The following is a 21,154-nucleotide window of genomic DNA, read 5'->3' on the forward strand; positions in this document are numbered from 1 at the left end:
ATTTTGGCTTCATATGTAATAGTAGCAACAGCAATAATAGTAACAGTAGCAGAAGTAGTAATAAAAATAACAATTATAACAACAACTACTAAACTAATGCTAATACTAATACTAATACTAATACTAATACTAATAATGTATTCTTATTCTAGAACACAACAGGAGAGGTACTAAATACCATAGCTGGAGTAACTGGAGTTGTGATAACTGTGGCTTTAATTTTGATCATGACTTCATCCACTGAGCTCATCAGAAGGTCATGCTATGAGGTGTTCTGGTATACCCATCACCTCTTTGTGGTTTTCTTTATTGGTTTAACAATCCATGGTATGGGGTAAGTGTCTGCATAAACTACATGGGGTATATGTACACAGTTAGAGATGAAACAATTCAAATCTATAATCCTGTGCTTTTCTATTAACAAACTGCTGGGATCTTTGCTTGGAGACAGATTGCAAAATGAAAGCATTTTGAAATTAAAACACACCACTTTTCTGAGGATTAAAAGTGTGGTTTAGTTTTTTCAGCCACTCTTATACCATCTTACAACCTGCACCTTATCAATGCATCAGTCCAAATGAACTGTCATCCCTGAGAACTGGGGACATTGCAGATTAGGAATCAGACCTTTGTGGGTTCAAATTAATAAGGGATAGAACTTATGCTCATAGCTCTTGTAAGGCATGTTGTGAGAGAGCTCGTACAAGCTTGACAAGCTTTCAGCATGTCAGCTACTCAGTGGTGAATGTCCCTGTGCCCATTCTCCTCTACATCCATAAATGTAGAGTGGTTTTGCCCTTCTTTCTCTGTGGGGAAAAGAATCCCAAATTTCCTCACCAAAGAGAAATAGGCACTATACTATGAACCAGGTTTAAATGACTACAGTAACAAACAACTCGAGTTTACGACTAGCCCAGTCAGGTGGCGTTTATGAATAGGGATGACTGCCAGGTCACTGATCGTCTCCCTGTTCCTCAGCACAAGAGGAAGGTCCATCCTGTTGGTACAGGGCTCCGGTTCTCACACTGAGGGACAGCAGGGTCAGGGGAGCCTCCTTGAGAAGTTCAGGGGCTGATAAATCCCCTGTTGATGCAAAGTGAGAGCAAAAAGGTGCCTACTGCTGAAAACATTTCCATCTTCTGTTTCCGGCTCCATTGACATCTTCTGCTTCTTCTCCCTTGTGTGCTTCCCCCCATTTCCTTTTCTCATTTCTTTGCAATAGTGTTAATGTGAATCTACAGCAGTGCATCTACATTCACGTTTTAATTCAGATAGGGAGTGCAGTTTTGATGCAACTCTTGTGGTCCTCCTCACCTCCTGTGTTTTGGTTCATACCATGGCGCAACCTCAAGCTGTATAACAACAGTGTTTTGGGATGAAACTACACTGGCAGGAACGCATCTCTGCGTGCCAAGCACTAACACGTGATCCATTCACAAGATCAAACCAGACCTAGTCCTAAGCCCTAGGTGACCCTCAAATGTGTACAGTGCAAGACCCTCAACAAAGACTGCTTTGCTCCATAGATCTTTTCCTGCTGACTATCTGGCGTACACATGGCCTTGAGCTGTTGTAAAGCTTTTCAGATCTAAGGACAGAGTCACTTGGTGTTACCAGAATACACTTTTTATGCCTGTTTCGTAAAACATTCAGATGGTATTGCCCACCACTGAAGTACGTATAGACCACTACTCTTTGACACAGAGGAACTTCCTAGCCCGCAGCAGCATGGCCGTCTGCCTGTTCCCTGGAGGTACATGGCGTCACCACAGGGCAGGGAACAGGCCGGTACCATGTTCTGTGGTGTGTCACTTTTCTCACCTCTTTCCTTGTGATTTGAGAGCTGCCACATTCACTTTGGCTTTGAGTGTTCCTGAAACTGGCCCAATTAATTAGTCCCAAGTTTCAGAGGCACAGCTGCAAACAAATGCCGTAAACTGTATCCTGGCCTGATTAAAATGGCCCCCTTCCCCTCTCTCTCTGGCAAATCTTTTATAATCCAATTTCAAAAAACTATAATGAACCCTTTAAACCTTCAGCTTTGTAAGCTCATTCTGCCTAGCCAGCTGATCAACACTGCTCAGCAAGAGACTTCCCCGAAAAGGGGACACTGATTTATCTGATAGGGGATACACTGATAGGGGACAGTGATAGGGGACACAGCCCTATCGATAGCATTCGATGAGCACACTGCTTGCTCCAGGCTGGGAGCGCGGTGCAACAGAGCAGCTCCCTGCTGCCCCAGCACAGCCCTACCGCTACCCCATTTATGAAAAGGAGTCAAACCCCAAGGTTTCATTCACCTCCCACCTCTTTCTCCTTCCCAGGTGACTGAACAAAACTCACTCGAGCCTACCTCCTTTTCTGTTTTTCTGTCTGAACTGGTGGCAGCTGATGACACTGCCATGTAGAATAAGGCAGCTCTTATCTCCTTGTCTCTTGTTAGACTAGTGGGCAGGACAGGCTAACATTGTAGAGCCAAAGTAAGTATGGAAGGGAAAATTCAGAGAAACAATATGAAACAAACAGGGTTTCCCCATAAAAATCTTCCTTCTCTACCCATAATCAACACCAGCTGAAACCCATTTAAACTGAACAGTCAGGATTGATACGTTTGGGAAAATTCACATCATTAACATTCTCTGAAGTAAAGAAGCTAGAATATAATATGTTTAGAGAGTACACATCTAATTATGGTCCTCCAACTTTATTTGCAGCTTTTAAAAATGCATTTAGAAAGCAGCAAAGGAAAGAGAAGGTCTGCCACTATTAAATTTTATTATTTTTCTAAACAATACCAGATGCTCATATACAGAGGAGGTCAAAGTGTCTGCTCCAAAGAACCTGGAAATCATTCTAATTTTGCCACAAACAGCAAAATGTACATTTTCTACACAAGGACTCTCCACACTTCAGCTGCACTGATGTATACCAGTACTGTAACACACTTCTAGCATGTGGTCAAAAAGGTCATGGCAAAGCTAAAGGAAAGGTAATTTGAACAAGAGAGCAGAATAGGGTTGAAATGGCCAGCTCTTGAACTTTCAGTTATCTCCAAATCTGCATTTGACTACTAGTGCAAAACCTACAGATGCACAGAAACCTTGCAAAGAAGCATATCACTGATGAACATTTTTGTTTTAAGTCAGCTTGTCCGAGGTCAGACACCTCAGAGTCTGCTGCTTCACAACGTCACTTACTGTAAGGATCACTACTTGGAATGGGAGAACACCACTCAGTGCCCTTTGCCGCAGTTTTCTGGCAACAAACCTGTGGTAAGAATGATGTTTGTCTTCTGTTTTTAACTTAACGTCCTTCCTTGGGAGGCCAAATGTCTTAGGTAGTAGGGGGCTGGAGCGTATGCTAGTGACTGGCACTTAGTGTCACGTTTAGAGAGTAGGTTCACATTTCTGTTCCATGACCTCTCCCTGTGCATAAGATTAAGATATTGATCCCAACCTATGTAATCAGTATGGACAGGTACAGATGAAGAGTGATGTGTAAAATTTTGGTGTTACTAATAAAAATTTTTATTTCTGTAAGATTATTTAGTTAGGCAACACTCCCTTTGAAGGGTATGGATTTCAGAATTGTACTCTATTTAAATCTATTGTGTACATTTATTTTTAATTATTCATTATCACCAATATCCTTGGTGTGTTCATTGCATAAACAGAGCCTCCATGTGAAAATGTTAGGAGGCTAGAGATACAGAAAATACAATGGAAGAGTAAAGCTAGGGATGCAAATTAATATTATTATTTTAACTAATAGTACTTTAATACGGATAGCCTAAATACCAAGGGAGCGTAAGTTGGAGATAAAATTATGTCCTTGCTTTGGGGCACATGCTTCATATTGTCCAGCCTTGATGTCTTAAGTTAGGTAAAAAGGAGAGAATTTGAAACAATGAATAATGAAAGCGAAAGGCAAAAGGCAGGAAAAATGTCCCACGGAAGGGTGGTTTTGCTGCAACAAGATTGCAAATCCACAGGGGGTAATTAAGTAGCAGACTTGTACAGTATGTCAGATGTCTAGCATCCAAACAAAATCATTTAACATTTACAGCTCGAGATTTAGCTTGCTCATATGCAAGTTTTTGTTGTTTCTTCCAAAAAGAGAAAACATACCAAAGGAAATCTTATAGTAAAGGAGAAAAATTAGCATTCAGTGTCTTGTAGCTCTTTTAATGGCTGACATAGATTTTTCTTAAACTAAACTATTGTTAGCCACTATCCAACCCGCATATTAATGAGAAAATGAATGCCTCTCTAAAAATTTCAGCTACAATGTCGCCATAAAAATCAATACATGGCTACGCACCATGAATACAGACACAAGCTTGCTTCCAACAGCATGTCTTCACATTCATTATCATAAAGCTAACTGGAGAGAACTTCCACTTCTCTGTGTTAAACCTATTTTGCCACACTTTCCTGCATACCCAAGGCCATACTTGCAAAGTCATATTACTTTAAATGACTTGTGATAATACCATATGGCATATAGATCATCTATAAGAACAGTGCTTTGCTGGATGCATAATGTGCTATGGTGTGATACCTGCTAGACACCGCAGTTAGCACAAATTCATTCAGAGGCTAAAAAGCCATGGCGAGGCTTGCACAGCATTGGCAGGGGCAGATGCGGATGTGACTGAGCAGGGAGGGGACAGCCTTGTGCACAGCTGGGATTGCGTGAGGTGACACCGGAGTGCACGCTCTGCTGGCCACAGCTCCCGGGAGAGGCTACCACGGCAGAGCCCCTCTCTCAGTCATGCCACATCTGCTCCCCTGCTCCATATTTCAGCATGTAGGAGCCCGATCTGGCTCCCACTGAGGACAATGAAGCACTTCTGTGGCACCCGGGGCGTCCAGACTTTTATCCTCGCAGTCTCTCCTGAGCCATCACTGCCCCATCTCAGTTCATTCTCATTACAGAAGGAAACACCACTTGGGCAAGAATATCGATGCCCTGATTAGCTGGCCAGGAGCCGTGTTGCCTGGCAGCCCATCCCTCCTGGTGGATGCCCTGTTGTCCCAACCCAGCCAAAAGATATTTTGGATTGAATGCTCCGTTGCACTGGAGCGATGGCACATTTGAAATCTCAGCTGAGCTCTCGCACAGGGTAGCCTGCAGGCTTAACATTCTTGTCACGTGCTTTTATTTACAGGTAGCACAAATGGAAGGGAGTAAAAACAGGTCTCATCATTATTGTGGCTTGATATATGCAAATATATTCAAGACATGTGAGATCACCCACTGTGCAGAGACATCTGTAGTATTTAGGGACAACGGATGTGTTGAGTTTCTGCTTTAACTGAGAATCTTCTGGCTTATGCTGGTTTCTTTCCATTATTAAATCATGCATTTTTTTAATTTAATTGTCAAGACTTAAACTTGGGAAATTGCCACTCCATCCTCTTAGCACTTTCTAAGGAAGCCACATCATTTTATGGCTTGCTTCTCATAAAAGATACTTTATAACCCCTGTTACCCAGCTTGTGGAGCAAAGTCAATGTTTCAGCAAGTAAAGTCACTCTTTGGAGATTTTAAAAGCCACATGATTGTGGAGTCTTCGGTTTGCTAGAATGAGCTGTATAATTAACGAAACTGGAAATAAAACAGTATCGCCTATAGAAAAAAAAAAGATTTTTTTTAATCATGAAGATTCAATTACATCTAATTATCTTGGCTATCAGTGCAACTCAGTGAAATCATCAGCTAGTACACTTGAATAGCCAAGTATCTTTGATTGTTATGGTGATCAGTACATACGATTAGCAAGTACAAGCACAGCAATCATCTGCAATACTTAAAGTATGACCAGCTTAGTATCCTAGATCAAAAAACCACATTTATTGATACAGAGCCGACTAATGGATTAAATGGAAATATATCCCATTCCTCTAATTGAATATTTGGGACTTAATGTTTTCTCATGCAGCATCAGAAAACTCATAGCTGACAATAAGAGCTACTCCTATCTGACCCTTCTGAAATATTTTAGACTTTGAAGAGCAAAAAAATAGTAAGGCTATGGGTAATATTATATAAATGTATGCATCTATACGTCTTCAGGTCCAACAATGTCTAAATGTAACACCTAAATAGGAAAAATAGTAGGAAAAGATTTTAAAGGATTCTTCTTGGCCAGAATACAGATAGATATTAGCATCGCTTTTGGAGTGCATCTGTGAAGGAGTCCCATATGTCTGTTCCACAAGAAAGCCAGAACTGGTACAGTAGCAACAGAAATACTCTCTTGAGAAAGGCGACCCAAAATCACAGAAGAGAAATCAAATAATTTCATTTTAGGCTACCTGCTGATTTGAACCAGAAATGCAAAATTTTTTTGTAGACATTAAAATAAATGTTGTTTTTTAATATACAACTTTCTACAGGCTTGGAAGTGGGTTTTAAGTCCTATGGTGTTGTACATCTGTGAAAGAATTGTTAGATTTTGGAGGTTTCAACAGGAGGTAGTCATTACTAAGGTATGTAACATAGCTTGCATGTCTGCATAAAAAAAATGTTATGTCAATTACATTTTTTATCTTTTATAGATAACGTCTCTATATTATGACCTCATTTTTCACTCCTAGTTTCAGCAGCTTTTCCATCATTACCATGGTTTCAGCCAAGTATTGATTTTAGGTTTTGCATTTATTCCAATAGCAAGTCCATGAGAATATTCCATATGGGACCAAACTTGATTAATGAAGTACCAGACTTTACACCACGATAACATAAACATCTGCGCAGAGGGTCTCTCTTTTTAATGAACTGAAACCATGTTCCCCTGCAGTAAATGCCAGAGACGCCCTCGACTTCAGTAGGACACAGTTTTTACTTTCAAATCTGGAGGTTTCCAAGGAGATTAAGGGTTATATTATGAGTTAGCATAAATAGTTGAAGCTTCATTAATACCACTGTAACAATTTATCCCAGTTGTAAATATCTCTGTATGCTAAGGGCCTATTTAAGTCACAGCAGAATGGATGGGGAATGCCGCTATTGAAGCAGCCGAGTCCACACATATCAAGCCTTCTGATCAAGTGATCAGAAACAGGCTTATCTTGTGTGAGGGGAAAAGCATGTCGGATAAGTCTTGCTGCTGATTTCACAGAGTGGCTGTGATCTGAGAATCTCAGTATACTATGTGTGACATATAAAGCTGGCTGCTTAACTGAGATTACCTCTTAATAAAAGTATATTAGAATGGAACTCACTGGGCTTTTTTCTTCTTGCCAAACCAACAATAATCCCATACATGTTAATTGTGTTACATGAGAGTAAAACTGGGAAATTATTCCAGTCTACTAAGGAATACTTTTGCATAGGCTCTACTAAGATAGAAAGTTAGCAAATTGTTGAACTGTTACAGCCTTTCCTCTGCCTCTTCCACTCACAAAGCAAGCTGCCCCACGATACCCACCGTACTCACTCGCAAGCTGTTGGGCAGCCACAGCACTGCAACATGCAGTTTAGGCCATAATCTACAAGACATTTAAAAATTACTGTGCATCCCAATTTGCATTAACTTGTGGTTGAACTCAAGTAGAAATGATTGCAAAGTCACCTGTAACCTAATGGAAACAATCAGTTACTCTTCTGAAGGAAAACAAAACAGGTCCTTTTATTATTGTTTAGGTGGTGAGGCATTCCTCTGGCGTCCTTGAGCTTCACATGAAGAAACGTGGCTTTAAAATGGGACCTGGTCAATATATCTTTCTACAGTGCCCATCTGTCTCACAGCTGGAGTGGCACCCTTTCACCCTCACCTCAGCTCCCGAGGAGGACTTCTTCAGCGTTCACATACGGGTCGTCGGGGATTGGACTGCAGCCCTCTTCAAGGCCTTCGGAGCTGAGGAAAAAGCTTTCAAGGAATTGTGGATGTTACCAAGGTTTGAATAACAAACAATACATTTTAAAATGTTAATTCTACATTTTAAAATAAATGTTAACATTTCAACTTCAGTTAATTTTGTGTGTGTTCTTTATGATACAGTATTAGAACTTAGTTCTGGATCCATAAATATGACATTACGCTAAAAAAACCACAAATAAACACAGGCCAACAGCTGCCAAGAAGACATGATGACTAATCCAAGATTTAAAGTCCATATCAATATCTGTATCTCTGTTGCTATCATCTAAATACCTAACATCTATATCTATACCTAAAGATACCCATTTCGACAGATAGGTGCTGAAGAACAGAATTAAAACAACGCTGGAAGCCATCTGCTAGCTTTGTGCCTGGATGCTTATGCTCTGATGGCACCCACCACCTGCCATCCAAACTTCCAGCTTTTCCTTTTCAGTTACTTAGATATTTTGTGGCCCCAGATTCTGCATGAACCTTACTTCATTCCAGCAGTCTCCCTCAACTCTGTCTCCGGTGTCTAAAGGCTGCTCCACTTTATAAAGGTTATTGGCGTTTAAATTATGTATCTGTGGCATCTTAATCCAAGCAAAAGGTTGATGCTTTGTTGTTGCAACTCAGCAGGGCTCTGCTGAAGTTAATGGGGCCATCCTGACTTACACCAGCCAAGCATCTGGCTCTATATGTAATGGATTCCAACCAGGTAGGTCCTTGCAGTCATAGCAGAGATTTTCAGCAAAGGAGAGCCTGGCACAGGATCATTTCAATTCTGATGGAGTGTGAAGGGCCTGGGACTGAAGGGACAATTTTCCCACTGGAAAAGTGCTTTTGATGAGGGAGTTGTAGTAAAACTGAACAGCAAAAGGCACCTGTTTAACTATATTTATATAATTTTAATGGGACTTGGATGCTAAAGAACATTCTCCTAAAAAGCTTATAGACACCATTGAGCTACAGAGGCATACTAGAAGGTGGGGGCAGAGAAGAAAGTCTGGTCCAGTCTTTGCATTGTATCAGTTAATAAGAATTAGAAATGAAAGCTGTGCCTTTGTTAAAGGCAACTGGAATGAGAAGTATGCCGTTTCAGCAGAACTGGAGCAAAAATGGCCCAAAGTGATTGACAGCTAGTGTAAAGAATGAGAAAGAGAAAAATGTTATCAAACGTTGCTGGCCACAATGCAGGGTTGAAATTAACACTACTGTCATACATAAAGACTCTTCTTTTTAATCTTGTTAGGGTGCCTAATGCCATCATTCAGTTGCTTTCTTGCAATATATTAAAAAGAATATTTCAACAGTTAAGCTAGCAATAAAGCAAAAACCAAGTCTTTTTCACAGGTTTCAATATCTAAAGATAAACACCGAATTGGTGACTATATTAAAAAATAACATATAGCAGAAACTGAACAGAAGATAGAAGTCATGTAGCAACTGAATGATAAGGTAAGGTTCTAAAAATAAAATATGTATATTGTAATTAATAAAGGAAAACTAAAATAAAATGTACGTGCATTTATACAGGTAGGAAAGACAGTTGGTTGTGATTTCTGGACAATCTGAGAGATAAGACCATAGAATAGACTATTCCTGTGAAAATAATCGAGTTCCATATTATGCCTCTTTGGGATTTTGGCTCACTTATTTTCTGTTTTAGCACATTGTCCCAAAATCTGACTTCTCTTACAGTCAGGAGTACTACATAATCACGCCGATCAGCAAATGTTTAAATTCCAAAAATAATACAATAATCTGCTAATGTTACTTTTCCAAAACAATACTTTCCCTGCCTTCCCCAAAAGTATAATGCTTCTTTCTAATGAAATTGTGTAGATGGACACAAAGAATATGGACAATCCAAGCCATGGCTAGAAACAGTCTATAGCCCTATTTTCTACTCCTCCCTTGGCAAACGCAAATGTCGTCTTTTTTGTTACTTTATTTACTATCTTCTTACCTTCCTCCACCCTGTCTAGATCAAATTAATGGGTTGTATAGCTCAGTTTCTCTTTCTCCGCTTTCTCCTCCCTGCTTCTCTGAGTCTTTGTATTTGGCTAAGCTCTTTAGCTACGGCTGAGCAAGGCATTCAAACCAATGATGGGATCTCTGCCACCTGAGGATTTAGGAGCAGACTGACAAGACAAATCTCTGTAAGGAATGATTCAGAAATAATTGATCGTGTCTTGTAGCACAGAGACAGGTTAAAGAATCTCTTGAAATTCCTTCCAGATCATTTTTTTCTCAATCTACTAACACTAATGAGAACTGTTCCCAAGCCCACATAGAACTACATAGAAAGCTTACCTGAAAGCAGTTCTTAGGCACTTTACAAATATACCTTAAATTAACCGTATTTTACAGGAAGTTTTGAGTGCTCAAAAAGTACAGGGCTGGGCAATAATCTGAATAACAATACAGATTTTTTTAAAAAAGGTTTATTTTTTTTATATCTTAGGCCAGATTTCCAGAAGTTATCCTTGAATAGCTATTTCATTTGCTACTGCATTTGCACAGCATTTGGAATATTGAAATAAAAATGAACCATGTGACAAGTACAAATGAAAGGGAAAATGTTTGCCAGGACTTCAGGTACACTTTAAGAAAGCAACAATAGGGTTTCAGATACATTGGGTTCCTATATTTGTGTGTGCCATTGCTTGGTGATCCCCCTTTTCCTGTTAAAACATTTCATTCTTCCTATGTCTGCATATTTGTTTGGAGTATTTAAGCCGAATTTTAAAGATGATTCATGCACTAAGGAGCACTAAGCAATATAAAATCTGAAAGAAGGAAAAAAACCATTTTTCCTAAGGACTGGGTGTTAGTGATAGTGAAATAACACTAGATAGTGAAACCATCTTCCAGAATAAATAACTTATGTTATTTAAAGGCAGACTGGACAGAGCACTCCAAAGTACTGTGTGTATTTACATTCCATGTTGCCAGAGGAATGAATCTGATTATTTAACAATCTTTTTCATCTCCAATTTTGACCAAAATGAATGCCTCAGCATCAGCAACATTGATTATAGGAGGTCGTAACATAAACAAGTGTTTCTCCTTACACACTTTGCCTTTATGTCAGATACTAAGTACAGTATTAGTGCCAAAAATGTATTTCTGAAATACTGGTTTTTCAGAAAGAGATGAGAAAATAGTAGTTTCCTTGCATATGATGACCTCTTTCTTGCTTTCCCTTTTATTACTTTAACACATATAGAGAACTTTTCAAAATGATTAATATAATGTGTTCCTCTTTACTTAGATATATACAATATAGAAAATAAAGTTCTAAACCAGGATGCTTTTCAGTAATTCATAATTAAGTATGCAAATTCCACAGCTAAATTTGGACATGCAATTATATGACTAATCACATTTCAGAAAGCCAGAAAATTGCAATTGCATGCTTACATAGATGGCCAGGCCCCAAACCCACATGGGTGCTCTTGTTCTCTCATTTCAGAAAAAACAGTTGCTTTGCTATTAAATGGCACCCACTGAAAATTAAATACGTTTGTACAGGTAGTTTTTGTGCCAGCTTAGACATGTCTTTTTTTATTTTAACAGAAGTTCAGTTTTGAAAATAAGTAGCCCAACAAAATTTTAACTTTTCTGTCATTTTATATGTTGCTGACCCCTGACTAAGTGTCTTGTTGCCGTAGAGTGGCCGTGGATGGACCATACGGATCTGCAACCACAGATGTCTTTCACTACCGAGTGAGTGTGTGCATTGCAGCAGGAATCGGAGTCACGCCGTTTGCCTCTATTTTAAAATCCATTTGGTACAAATGCTGCAACCCTAACACAGTACTGGCACTGCAGAAGGTAGGTGGGAAAGTTTATTGCTCCATCAAAAAGCTCCACAAATGAGCCTATTTTGCCATGTTAGAGAGACAATTCAGAGCTAGAGACTCACTTGAGTGCTTTAACTCCCTCTCAGAAGCAGTCCCTTGCTTTGCAGCTGCCTCAGGAGCTGTTGTGGGGTAGAGTCTCTTGAATTCACTGTCATTTCCAGAGGAAGAAGGTATCCCTAGCTGCAGTGGTTTTAGTAAAAGCTGAAGAATCAGATTGTCAGTAGCAACTGGAGATAAAAGTGGAATGTCTTTCATAGCTAGACAGATAGTTAGAGAGCTAGAGGAGAAATCTGTCCTCTTTCCCACAAAAAAAAAATATTGCAAGGTCATCTGAGACAGAAGTGAAGGGCAGCACTTGCTCCTTGTCCAGCTGCAGGTTTCGTGAGGGCCCTTTGGCTGCATGTCCTGGTCCTAAGTGCTGCATTCAGCAACCATTAGCTGCTTTTCTCACCTTGCAAAATCAGGATATTAGCCAGCATAGAAGGAATTTTAAAAGGCATTTAAGCTCTGGATGAGATGCGTATATCAAGACGCATATTACTGCCTCAAAGCACTTCAATTATTTTGTTGAAAAATATATATTGGGGTCTGTAAGACATGGACGGCACCAAGTTAACATACTCTTCATCTGCTAACCTGTATACATCTTCTGCTAAGGATATGTGGGGCAGCACTCGGGGAGGATAGGTGAAGAAGAGATAATGGGTGAAGTAGGGTGAAAGATAAAAAGGTAACAGAGAAAAAAATCAGCATTAAACATTCTCTTCCCTATCCATCATGGCAAGTGGTAGCTTGTGGACCTTACAGCTTCTTTTAGCTCATTTTCCAATGTAAAAGCTGAATCAGGAACTGTTCAACATTTCACATTTAAGGACAGATGTTGAAATTGCATTGGAGTGGACAGATCTCTGAGAGGGTCAGTACAAACAGAGCTGACTGCAGGACCAAGGGGCTGATCTTTTTAAATGAAAGAGTGTTAAAACTGGCATCTTAATGACAAGCTGCCACTGAAAAAGCATCTGGGATTTTAGTAACTGAGGAGTTGAGGACAGGTTCAAATTGCCAGGAGGGATCTTTGAGGCAGAAAAAGCAGTGAGAAGGAAGGGAAATAAAGATGAAAATATGTGCTAGATGTGAAAAGAAGTGTATTTGCAAACACTGCCATGTACTAGAATGATCTTTTCCACTGGAAGGACAGCTACATATAGGTATATACACATTATATATGTATACTATGTATATTCAATATGTATACAAGTAAAATTGTTATTATTGTCATTGCTGTTGTTATCTTAAGGGGGAAAGAACAGAATTTAACTATGCATTGAGAGTATAGTATAGCTCAGGGTGTTCATCCATAGCTTAGGTTGAATCTTGGGTAAGTGTGCCTGCAAAGATAAGTGCATGGTGCCTTCTGCCATGGTTTTCTGCTATAGAGTTCCGTTTTTCTGAATTCCTGTGAAATACAAAAGTATCGTGATTTCTGTATGTCCTTTCTCTATATCTTGGCTTCCTTACTGGTGCAGTGGGAATAGTGATGCTTATTTTTCACAGGTGTTATGAGGCTAAACTTCATCGGTGTTTGTAAAATATTTTGATAGCCTGGATGAAAGGTGCTGGGGAAGTTCACAGCATTACTTAAAAAATTTAGCAGTCATCTTAGTGAGAACGATTAATCTCAGGGTAGCTCCACGGTTTTTTTCCATTGGTTAAAAGCTTCCACTTGTGGTATAATTACAAATAATTTAATCTTCCTCAAAGTATTCAGCACTCTCTTTCTGCCATGATGAGTACCATAGAAATGTCTATTAAGGAAATAAATAAGAGGTTTTTCTTTTTTTAACAACTTCGTTTTGATTTGAGTACAGCTATCATTACGCTTATTGAACTAATATTTCTTAGTGTTGCCCACATACGGTTGAGATATAAATACTCATAGCTTCCATAATGTCTGCAGCTGTATAATTTAAAAAACCCAGCAAATCAAAAGGAGTACACATTTATCTAATTGATTCTTCACAATTAAATAGCCTTAGAGCCTTCATTTCCCTATCATTTTTTGCAATAAGGAAGGCTGCTAATACTAGTCATGGCTGGAAAGTTTCTACTGGCTTTAGTTATGCATAAAATGATCTTTTTTTCACATTAGTGGTCTCATTTTTCAGATCAATTGCTGCTGAAATTGATAAAATTGTACTGATCCATCAGATGATAATATTAGCAAACATCCACTTTCTCTTTTACCCTATATAAGGACGTAAGAAAGGTCCTACTGGGTGTCACCAAAGATCATCTAGCCCAATATCCTGTCTCCAGCAGTGGCTCTTCATGAATGCCTAGGGAAAAGTATACAGACCAGAAAATCATACAGTGATAAGTTGTTAGTGGACACTTTCTCGCCTTCGAGCAACTTGCAGTTCAGTAATATCTTGATACAAGAGCTGCATCTCTGTTTAATGTCCCTTAGTAGATTTTTCTTCCACGAATTTGTCTAATTGCTTTTTGAACCCGTGTAGACCTTAGACAACCATAGCATGTTGTGGCAGTAAGTTCAGCTACATACTGTGAGGAAAACAAGAACACCCTCTTCCATTTGCTTTGAGACCAACCGTCCCTGCCAGAGGTAACCTTCTGCTTCGAGCTCTACCCCAGCCCACAGCCTTCTCCACAAAACACCTTCTCCTGAAGACCTAAAAACCTGGGCTCTTTTTGCTGCCAAACGCAACCATCTTTCTGAGCTGTGTTTGAGAACAGTTTAGGCCTCTTGCTTCAAATTTAGGGGTATGAATTCAAGCCTTGTCCTTCATTTATTCGGAAGGCTGCTTGCTGCCACCCTAGCTCTAAGTTAGTGCCTCATGCAGGCTGCCAAACCCCCGTCCCCTGCAAGCCCTGGGCTGCAGGCACTGCTGTGCCCTACCCGTAGTGGCCCACTGGATCAATTAATTAGGCTGAGGAAGATCTCTGATCTTGTTTGGTACGCTACAGCCCATGGGTGGTGTGGTCTACTCAGGAGCAGGAAGGACTGGGGTTTTGCAGCGAGGTGCCCAGCTGCAGGTGTAAGAGGGTTTTGCTGGGACTAGTCATGTCTAAGAGGGAAGAGCAAGAATCAGGGATGAAGGTGCCTCCCTGGGCATCCTTTTACACCCCTTTGGTGAAAAGCTGGCTTTGCCCAGAGCTGCAGCTCTATGTCTGTCTTCAGGGAGCAGGGAGAAACAGACAGACGGTCATCAACAGATAATTATTAATGACTTTCCACATGATGGAAGCTGATTTACAAAGTATGTTCTTTCATTTCACAGAAAAGAGGTATCGGAGCTCTTGCTCTTGTCTGTTGTACAAAATCAGGATGTGGGAAACTGAATGATAAATATGCATGCATTGCAAGGGAGCAGAATATTACAGAAATAAGCAACTACTCAAACCCCTGCATTACAGGTCTGATTAATAGCAATACTGCATCTAACTCAATTTGCAAAAAGAGCACTTGGAAAATTTAAGACAGTTTACTTGGGGAAGCCATCAAGCTGATGAATGTAGTCGGTGGGGGTAGGGTGGGCGGAGACTAATGAAACATAAATCTAAACCAGATTTTTAAGGGTCCTAAATAATTGAGTCAGTTAATAGAATGAGACTTACAAGAAAAAATCTAGGATTCAGAAGAATTGTTTAATTATAGAAATGCAGTGATGCTGGCTTTATTCTACAGTTTTCATAAGGATTAATTTTATTGTGCATTTATTGTATTTTAATTATACATGTAATATGTTGCGCTATGCTATGGGCAGTCAGTGTAAAGAAAGGAAGACTTCTTTGTAAACTTCATTTGTTTTAACATATTATACTAGAAGTTCTCTTTGATCTAAGGGAAAAGGAGACCTTTTACCCATAGGCCATCCTTCTTCACTACCTTTCTTTCTAAGACTATAATCATGGCCAAAAATACTTCTTATAATGACAGACTTTCTTCATTACCAAATGCTCTCCACCTCTAACATGTGAAAATTAGAGGCAGTGCAATGGGTACTGCTTCAGCAGAACCACCCCAGGGATGAGTTTAAGGAATTTCTGCAGTTTCAGAAAGCTACATCCTTTCTGGAGAGGAGTGTGCCAGAGGGGGCTTGACCCAATTCAGTTGGACTGGCTGTTACTGCGACAGCTAGGTCTGCAACCAGCTAAAAGCACTCCTTCAAGCTCCATAGCCTGAGATTCTGGAAACCAGTCCCCCATTTCAAAGACCACATCGTCTCAACTCATCAGCTAGCTTTTCTTCCTCCTTCCCTGAATGTGCTTGGCTCCCAGTCCTGCCCACATGCTCCCAGTTGCTACCCCATGCACAATTCATTATTCATTTAGAAGCACATGCCTCCTTTCCACGCACGTGTACTAAATATACATTTCCATAAAATGAACTGCTGAAAAGACTTGAGAAATAAGATGATCAAGTAGAGGCTGGGGGAAGAAATTTCTCACTATAAATCAACAGCCACGGTGTGATACAGACTGACAGCACTCAGTGGGCTGATTTTTGAGGTGCTGACGATGTGGAACAAGCGGGGACTTCAGGATTCAGACATTAAAAACTACATAAAGGTTAAGGCTATAAATCTTATCTAGTTTCGATAATTTAAAATAATGTTGTTGGTGGTCACAAAAATGAAATGCTATAAAGTCAGTGGGCTTGCTTTTTCCTCATAACCTACGCCAGTCTAAATCAGCAGCAACCCCCCGTAAAGCAATGAGGTTATATTTAAGGCGAAACATTGAAACAGAAGGGGAAAAAGCAAACAGCCAAGATGGCTGGTACTAAAGTGCTGCAGACAGTCCTATTCCTGGGCTGTAAAAATACCCTACTTAACCCTGAATGCTTTATCTCTGTTTCCTGGGATCATACTTCATTTATATTTCTTACAGAAACCACAGATGGTCCCTTGCAGTACACTCAGATCTAGGAAACATCTCAAATTACTGTTAGTGTCTTTCACCAAATCTCCAGTGCAGCATGGTATTACCACATTTTTCTCCCACCACCTTACCAGAAGTCTGACAACCTAGTATATTAACTCTTCGGGAAATCTTTTTATAGCTTTCTGGTTTCTTCTCTGATTTTTCACTTCAGAATTGTCTAATATGCATCTTTATCTCATTGATCCTATGGAAAAGGGCTACAATTTCCAAATCATCAGAGCTCCCACAAAGGTTGCCTTGGGGACAGACCTTCCAGATTACCTTTGATATTGATGTATAATAAAAGACAGAGGGGATGGTGAGCACAAAGAGAGATGGGTTGGAGGAAATTAAGGGATTTTGCAACAAAATAAAAATCACAGTTACAATAAAACAAGTTCCAACCATCCCTTTGTTATAAGCTTATACATTGTCCTCCATGCCATTCTTTTTTCATCTGAAATTGTGTATTTTTAGGCTTCCATCATGTTTGTGAATTATTTCTTTGGAGGCACTATAAAATAATTACACTCAAAATCACACTGCCCACAGAGGTCCATTTGAGGTCTGGTGCCTTCTTGTCCTGGTTTCGGCTGGGATAGAGTTAATTTTCTTCCTAGCAGCTGATACAGTGCTGTGTATGTATGATTTAGTATGAGAATAATGTTGATAACACACTGATGTTTTAGTTGTTGCTAAGTGGTGTTTACACTAGTCCAGGACTTTTCAGCTTCCCCTCCTCTGCCAGGTGCACAAGAAGCTGGGAGGGGGCACAGCCAAACTGGCCAAAGGGCTATTCCATACCATACGACGTCATGCTCAGTATAGAAACTGGGGGGAGTTGGCCGGGGAGCAGCGATTGCTGCTCGGGGACGGGCTGGGCATTGGTCGGTGGGTGGTGAGGGGTTGCATCACTTTTATTTGTTTGTTTGTTCCTTGGGTTTTGTTCCTCTCTCTCTCGTTATTTTCCTTTTCATTACAATTTATTATTATTATTATTATTATTATTATTATTATTATTACTACTACTACTACTACTACTCCTACTACTACTACTACTACTACTCCTACTACTACTACTACTACTACTACTACTATATTTTAATTATTAAACTGTTCTTATCTCAGCCCACGAGTTTTCTTACTTGTGCTTTTCAGATTCTCTCCCCCATCCCACCGGGAGGGAGGAGGGTGAGCGAGTGGCTGTGTGGTGCTTAGCTGTTGACTGGGGTTAAACCACAACACTTCTGTTCAAAAGTAATGGTGGATTGTGTGGGAAGAGCTACAGAATTTGAGTTATAAAAATTACAATCAGATTTGTCTTATAATTGTGATTCAGCCGGGCATCACGGTAGTGCCTGGGTAGACACCCAGGGAACTTCAGACATTCATCCCCTGGGTGGTGCAGGAACTCCCAGCCTAGTCATCTACACAGCTGGACCAGCTCGACACAAGGGAGCTGGTCCAGCTGAACTGACACCAGGGGATGGGCTGTACTCCCAACCCCCTTCGCAGCACAGCACTGGTGGAGGAGATTTCCAGGTGGGAAATTCTGACTGTCCTGAAGACTCCCTAAGGTAGCTCCTGCTTGGCTTAGGACAACTGTATGTCTCAGTGTGTTGACTAAGATCCTGAGAGGGAAATCTCACCAGTCCTGAGCCTCCACAGGCAGTTCCTGCTGCAAAACTGATTAACTTGTACACAGATAAGACATTTGCAAATGGTCAGCAGAAACTGTTCCTGCAGAAGTGGTCACACAGGACAGTCTTTTATACACAGTTAATTAGTTAGAAGATGCTTTGTATGTAAAGACAATAGATCACAATAGATCGTGCACATGCTGGAGTAGTCACAATGGTCCCTGGGCCAGCTGGCTGTAAGAACTGCGCAGAAAAAGGGGTTTGGGGAGTCTCACCTGATCCAGCTGAAGATGCCACCACAAGGACTCTTGAAATAGAAACTCTCATCATCATATGGATAGTGACTAACCATCTTGTTTGAAAGATTTTATTCCCTATGCAAGCATTACCCTATGCCAAGATCCTAATATATTAGCTTTTTTTTTTTTTTTTAAACAAACTCTCTGCTCTGTTTGTGACTAACTGCAGTAGAGGAGGAATAGACAGAAATAAGCCACAGGAATGATTAAAGGATGAAAAATTAGCCTCTCCATGACAGATCCCAGGAATGTTTGGTTTACCATAGAAAGGATTATAGGATGACTTGATCCCAGCCTCTAACTTCTACCTGGGGAACAAAACTTTAATAACAGGCTCTCCAATCCAATAGACAACTAAAACAAGATCCAGCATATGGAAGATGAAGCTAGAGAAATCTGGATGAGAAAAAACTGTGTACATTTTTCATAGAGAGGAGGTTTTCAACCAATAGAAAACCAGTCATGGGATAGGGGTTCATTTTACCCCTTTGGCAACTTTAAAATTACAGTTTCATGTTTCTCTAGAAATCATATGTTCCAATTTAAACAAGAAATACATTAAAAATTAAAAATACATCACCAAGTTGTGCGGGAGCGTTGATCTGCTTGAGGGTAGGAAGGCTCTGCAGAGGGACCTGGACAGGCTGGATCGATGGGCTGGGGCCAATTGTATGAGGTTCAACAAGGCCAAGTGTCGGGTCCTGCACTTGGGCCACAACAACCCCATGCAACGCTACAGGCCTGGGGAAGAGTGGCTGGAAAGCTGCCCAGCAAAAAAGGACCTGGGGGTGTTGGTTGACAGCCAGATGAATATGAGCCAGCAGTGTGCCCAGGGGGCCAAGAAAGCCAATGGCATCCTGGCTTGTATCAAAAATAGCGTGGCCAGCAGGACTAGGGGAGTGATTGTGCCCCTGTACTCGGCACTGGTGAGGCCGCACCTCGAATACTGTGTTCAGTGTTGGGCCCCTCACTACAAGAGAGACATTGAGGTGCTGGGGCGTGTCCAGAGAAGGGCAACGAAGCTGGTGAAGGGTCTGGAGCACAAGTCTGATGAGCAGTGGCTGAGGGAACTGGGGTTGTTTAGCCTGGAGAAAAGGAGGCTGAGGGGAGACCTTATCGCTCTCTACACCTACCTGAAAGGAGGTTGTAGCGAGGTGGGGGTCGGTCTCTTCGTCCAGGTAACAAGCGATAGGACGAGAGGAAATGGCCTCAAGTTGTGCCAGGGGAGGTTTAGACTGGATATTAGGAAATTTTACTTCTGAAAGGGTTGTCCAGCATTGGAACAGGCTGCCCAGTGAAGTGGTTGAGTCACCATCCCTGGAGGTATTTAAAAGATGTTTGGATTAGGGACATGGTGTAGTGGTGGTCTTGGTAGTGTTAGGTTTACAGTTGGACTCGATGATCTTAAAGGTCTTTTCCAACCTATATGATTCTGTGATTCTGTGAAAAAGGAAGTAGGGGCATTCTGTAGCTTGTTTTATACAGGGTATCTGACTTGAAGAACATAACTGTATCTTTTGACCACAACTGTTAACCTATGCCATAAGGTCTTGAGAAACAGGAATTCCTTGCTTCAGTGCTGAATGAAACTGAAATTCCATTTTAAACATAACTGAAAATAAATTCAAAAGTTCAAAGAATAATCAAGTTATTTGCAAGAAATGCAGGGTTAGGTATTATAAGTCAAAGTTGAGATGCACTGGCAGGGGAAGATGGGAAACTTGTACACTGCCTATCTTCAGCACATTAATATATTCACTCAATGTTTAAGAATAAAATGAAATTTTAAAAAGATAGAACCTATGTCATCAAAATGATGTGTAATTATGTTTAGATTTACAGTAGAGAAGAGTCACACACTATGTGGTTAATGAGTTGAGCCAATCATTAGGAAGTTTTATTGAAAGTTTGCTTCTTGTTAAATCTCTTTACTTTTATCTGACAGGTTTATTTTTACTGGATTTGTCGAGACCCATCAGCATTTGAATGGTTTGCTGATCTTCTGTTCCATTTGGAAACAAAAATGACTGAAAAAGGGAAAAATGATTTTCTAAGTTATCATATATTTCTTACCGGCTGGGATGAAAGTCAGGTAATAATGAAACTCTTACGAGTCTGAGTTAATGTACCTTGCTTTTCCAGTACGGTAACGTATGGAACAGGAACAGCTGAATAAATGATGGATGAAGCAGAGAGACAAAGAACTGTAAATATAAAGACACCAAGTCATCTGTTACCATCTCACATTTATGAAAACAGGAACAGAGAAATCAAACCAGTGATCCTTCCAGTCCTATACCTTGGCTTGGGCAGTGCTGCTTACCAGGTGTTTTGCAGAAAAGTGCAGAGAGCCTTTCAGGAGCTTGTGAAAGGACATTTTGTCCACATCTTTGAAATGGAGGGTTGTATAAAAAGTGTCGGTTTTGCTTACTCTTATTATTTAATATAATTTTTGTTGTTCACATATACGTCCAGTACACTTTTGAACCCTGCTGTGCTTACAACATTGTGGCAACAAACTCTGTGGAC

At 40.4% G+C, this 21,154-nt stretch overlaps 1 protein-coding gene across 1 annotated transcript in view; it reads left to right on the forward strand.

The window, feature by feature from the left end:
* The window catches only part of NOX3 (NADPH oxidase 3), a 40,778-nt gene that overhangs the window by 14,466 nt on the left and 5,158 nt on the right, over window positions 1-21,154 (forward strand). The window contains exons 6-11 of the mRNA XM_072857934.1: window positions 153-334; window positions 3,146-3,275; window positions 6,405-6,497; window positions 7,654-7,907; window positions 11,551-11,713; window positions 20,571-20,717. Coding sequence (XP_072714035.1) covers window positions 153-334; window positions 3,146-3,275; window positions 6,405-6,497; window positions 7,654-7,907; window positions 11,551-11,713; window positions 20,571-20,717 — 969 coding nt within the window. The remainder of the gene's footprint in view (window positions 1-152; window positions 335-3,145; window positions 3,276-6,404; window positions 6,498-7,653; window positions 7,908-11,550; window positions 11,714-20,570; window positions 20,718-21,154) is intronic.

This window comes from Ciconia boyciana, chromosome 3 (genome assembly GCF_034638445.1).
Source record: "Ciconia boyciana chromosome 3, ASM3463844v1, whole genome shotgun sequence".
NCBI classification, from domain to species: Eukaryota; Metazoa; Chordata; class Aves; order Ciconiiformes; family Ciconiidae; genus Ciconia; species Ciconia boyciana.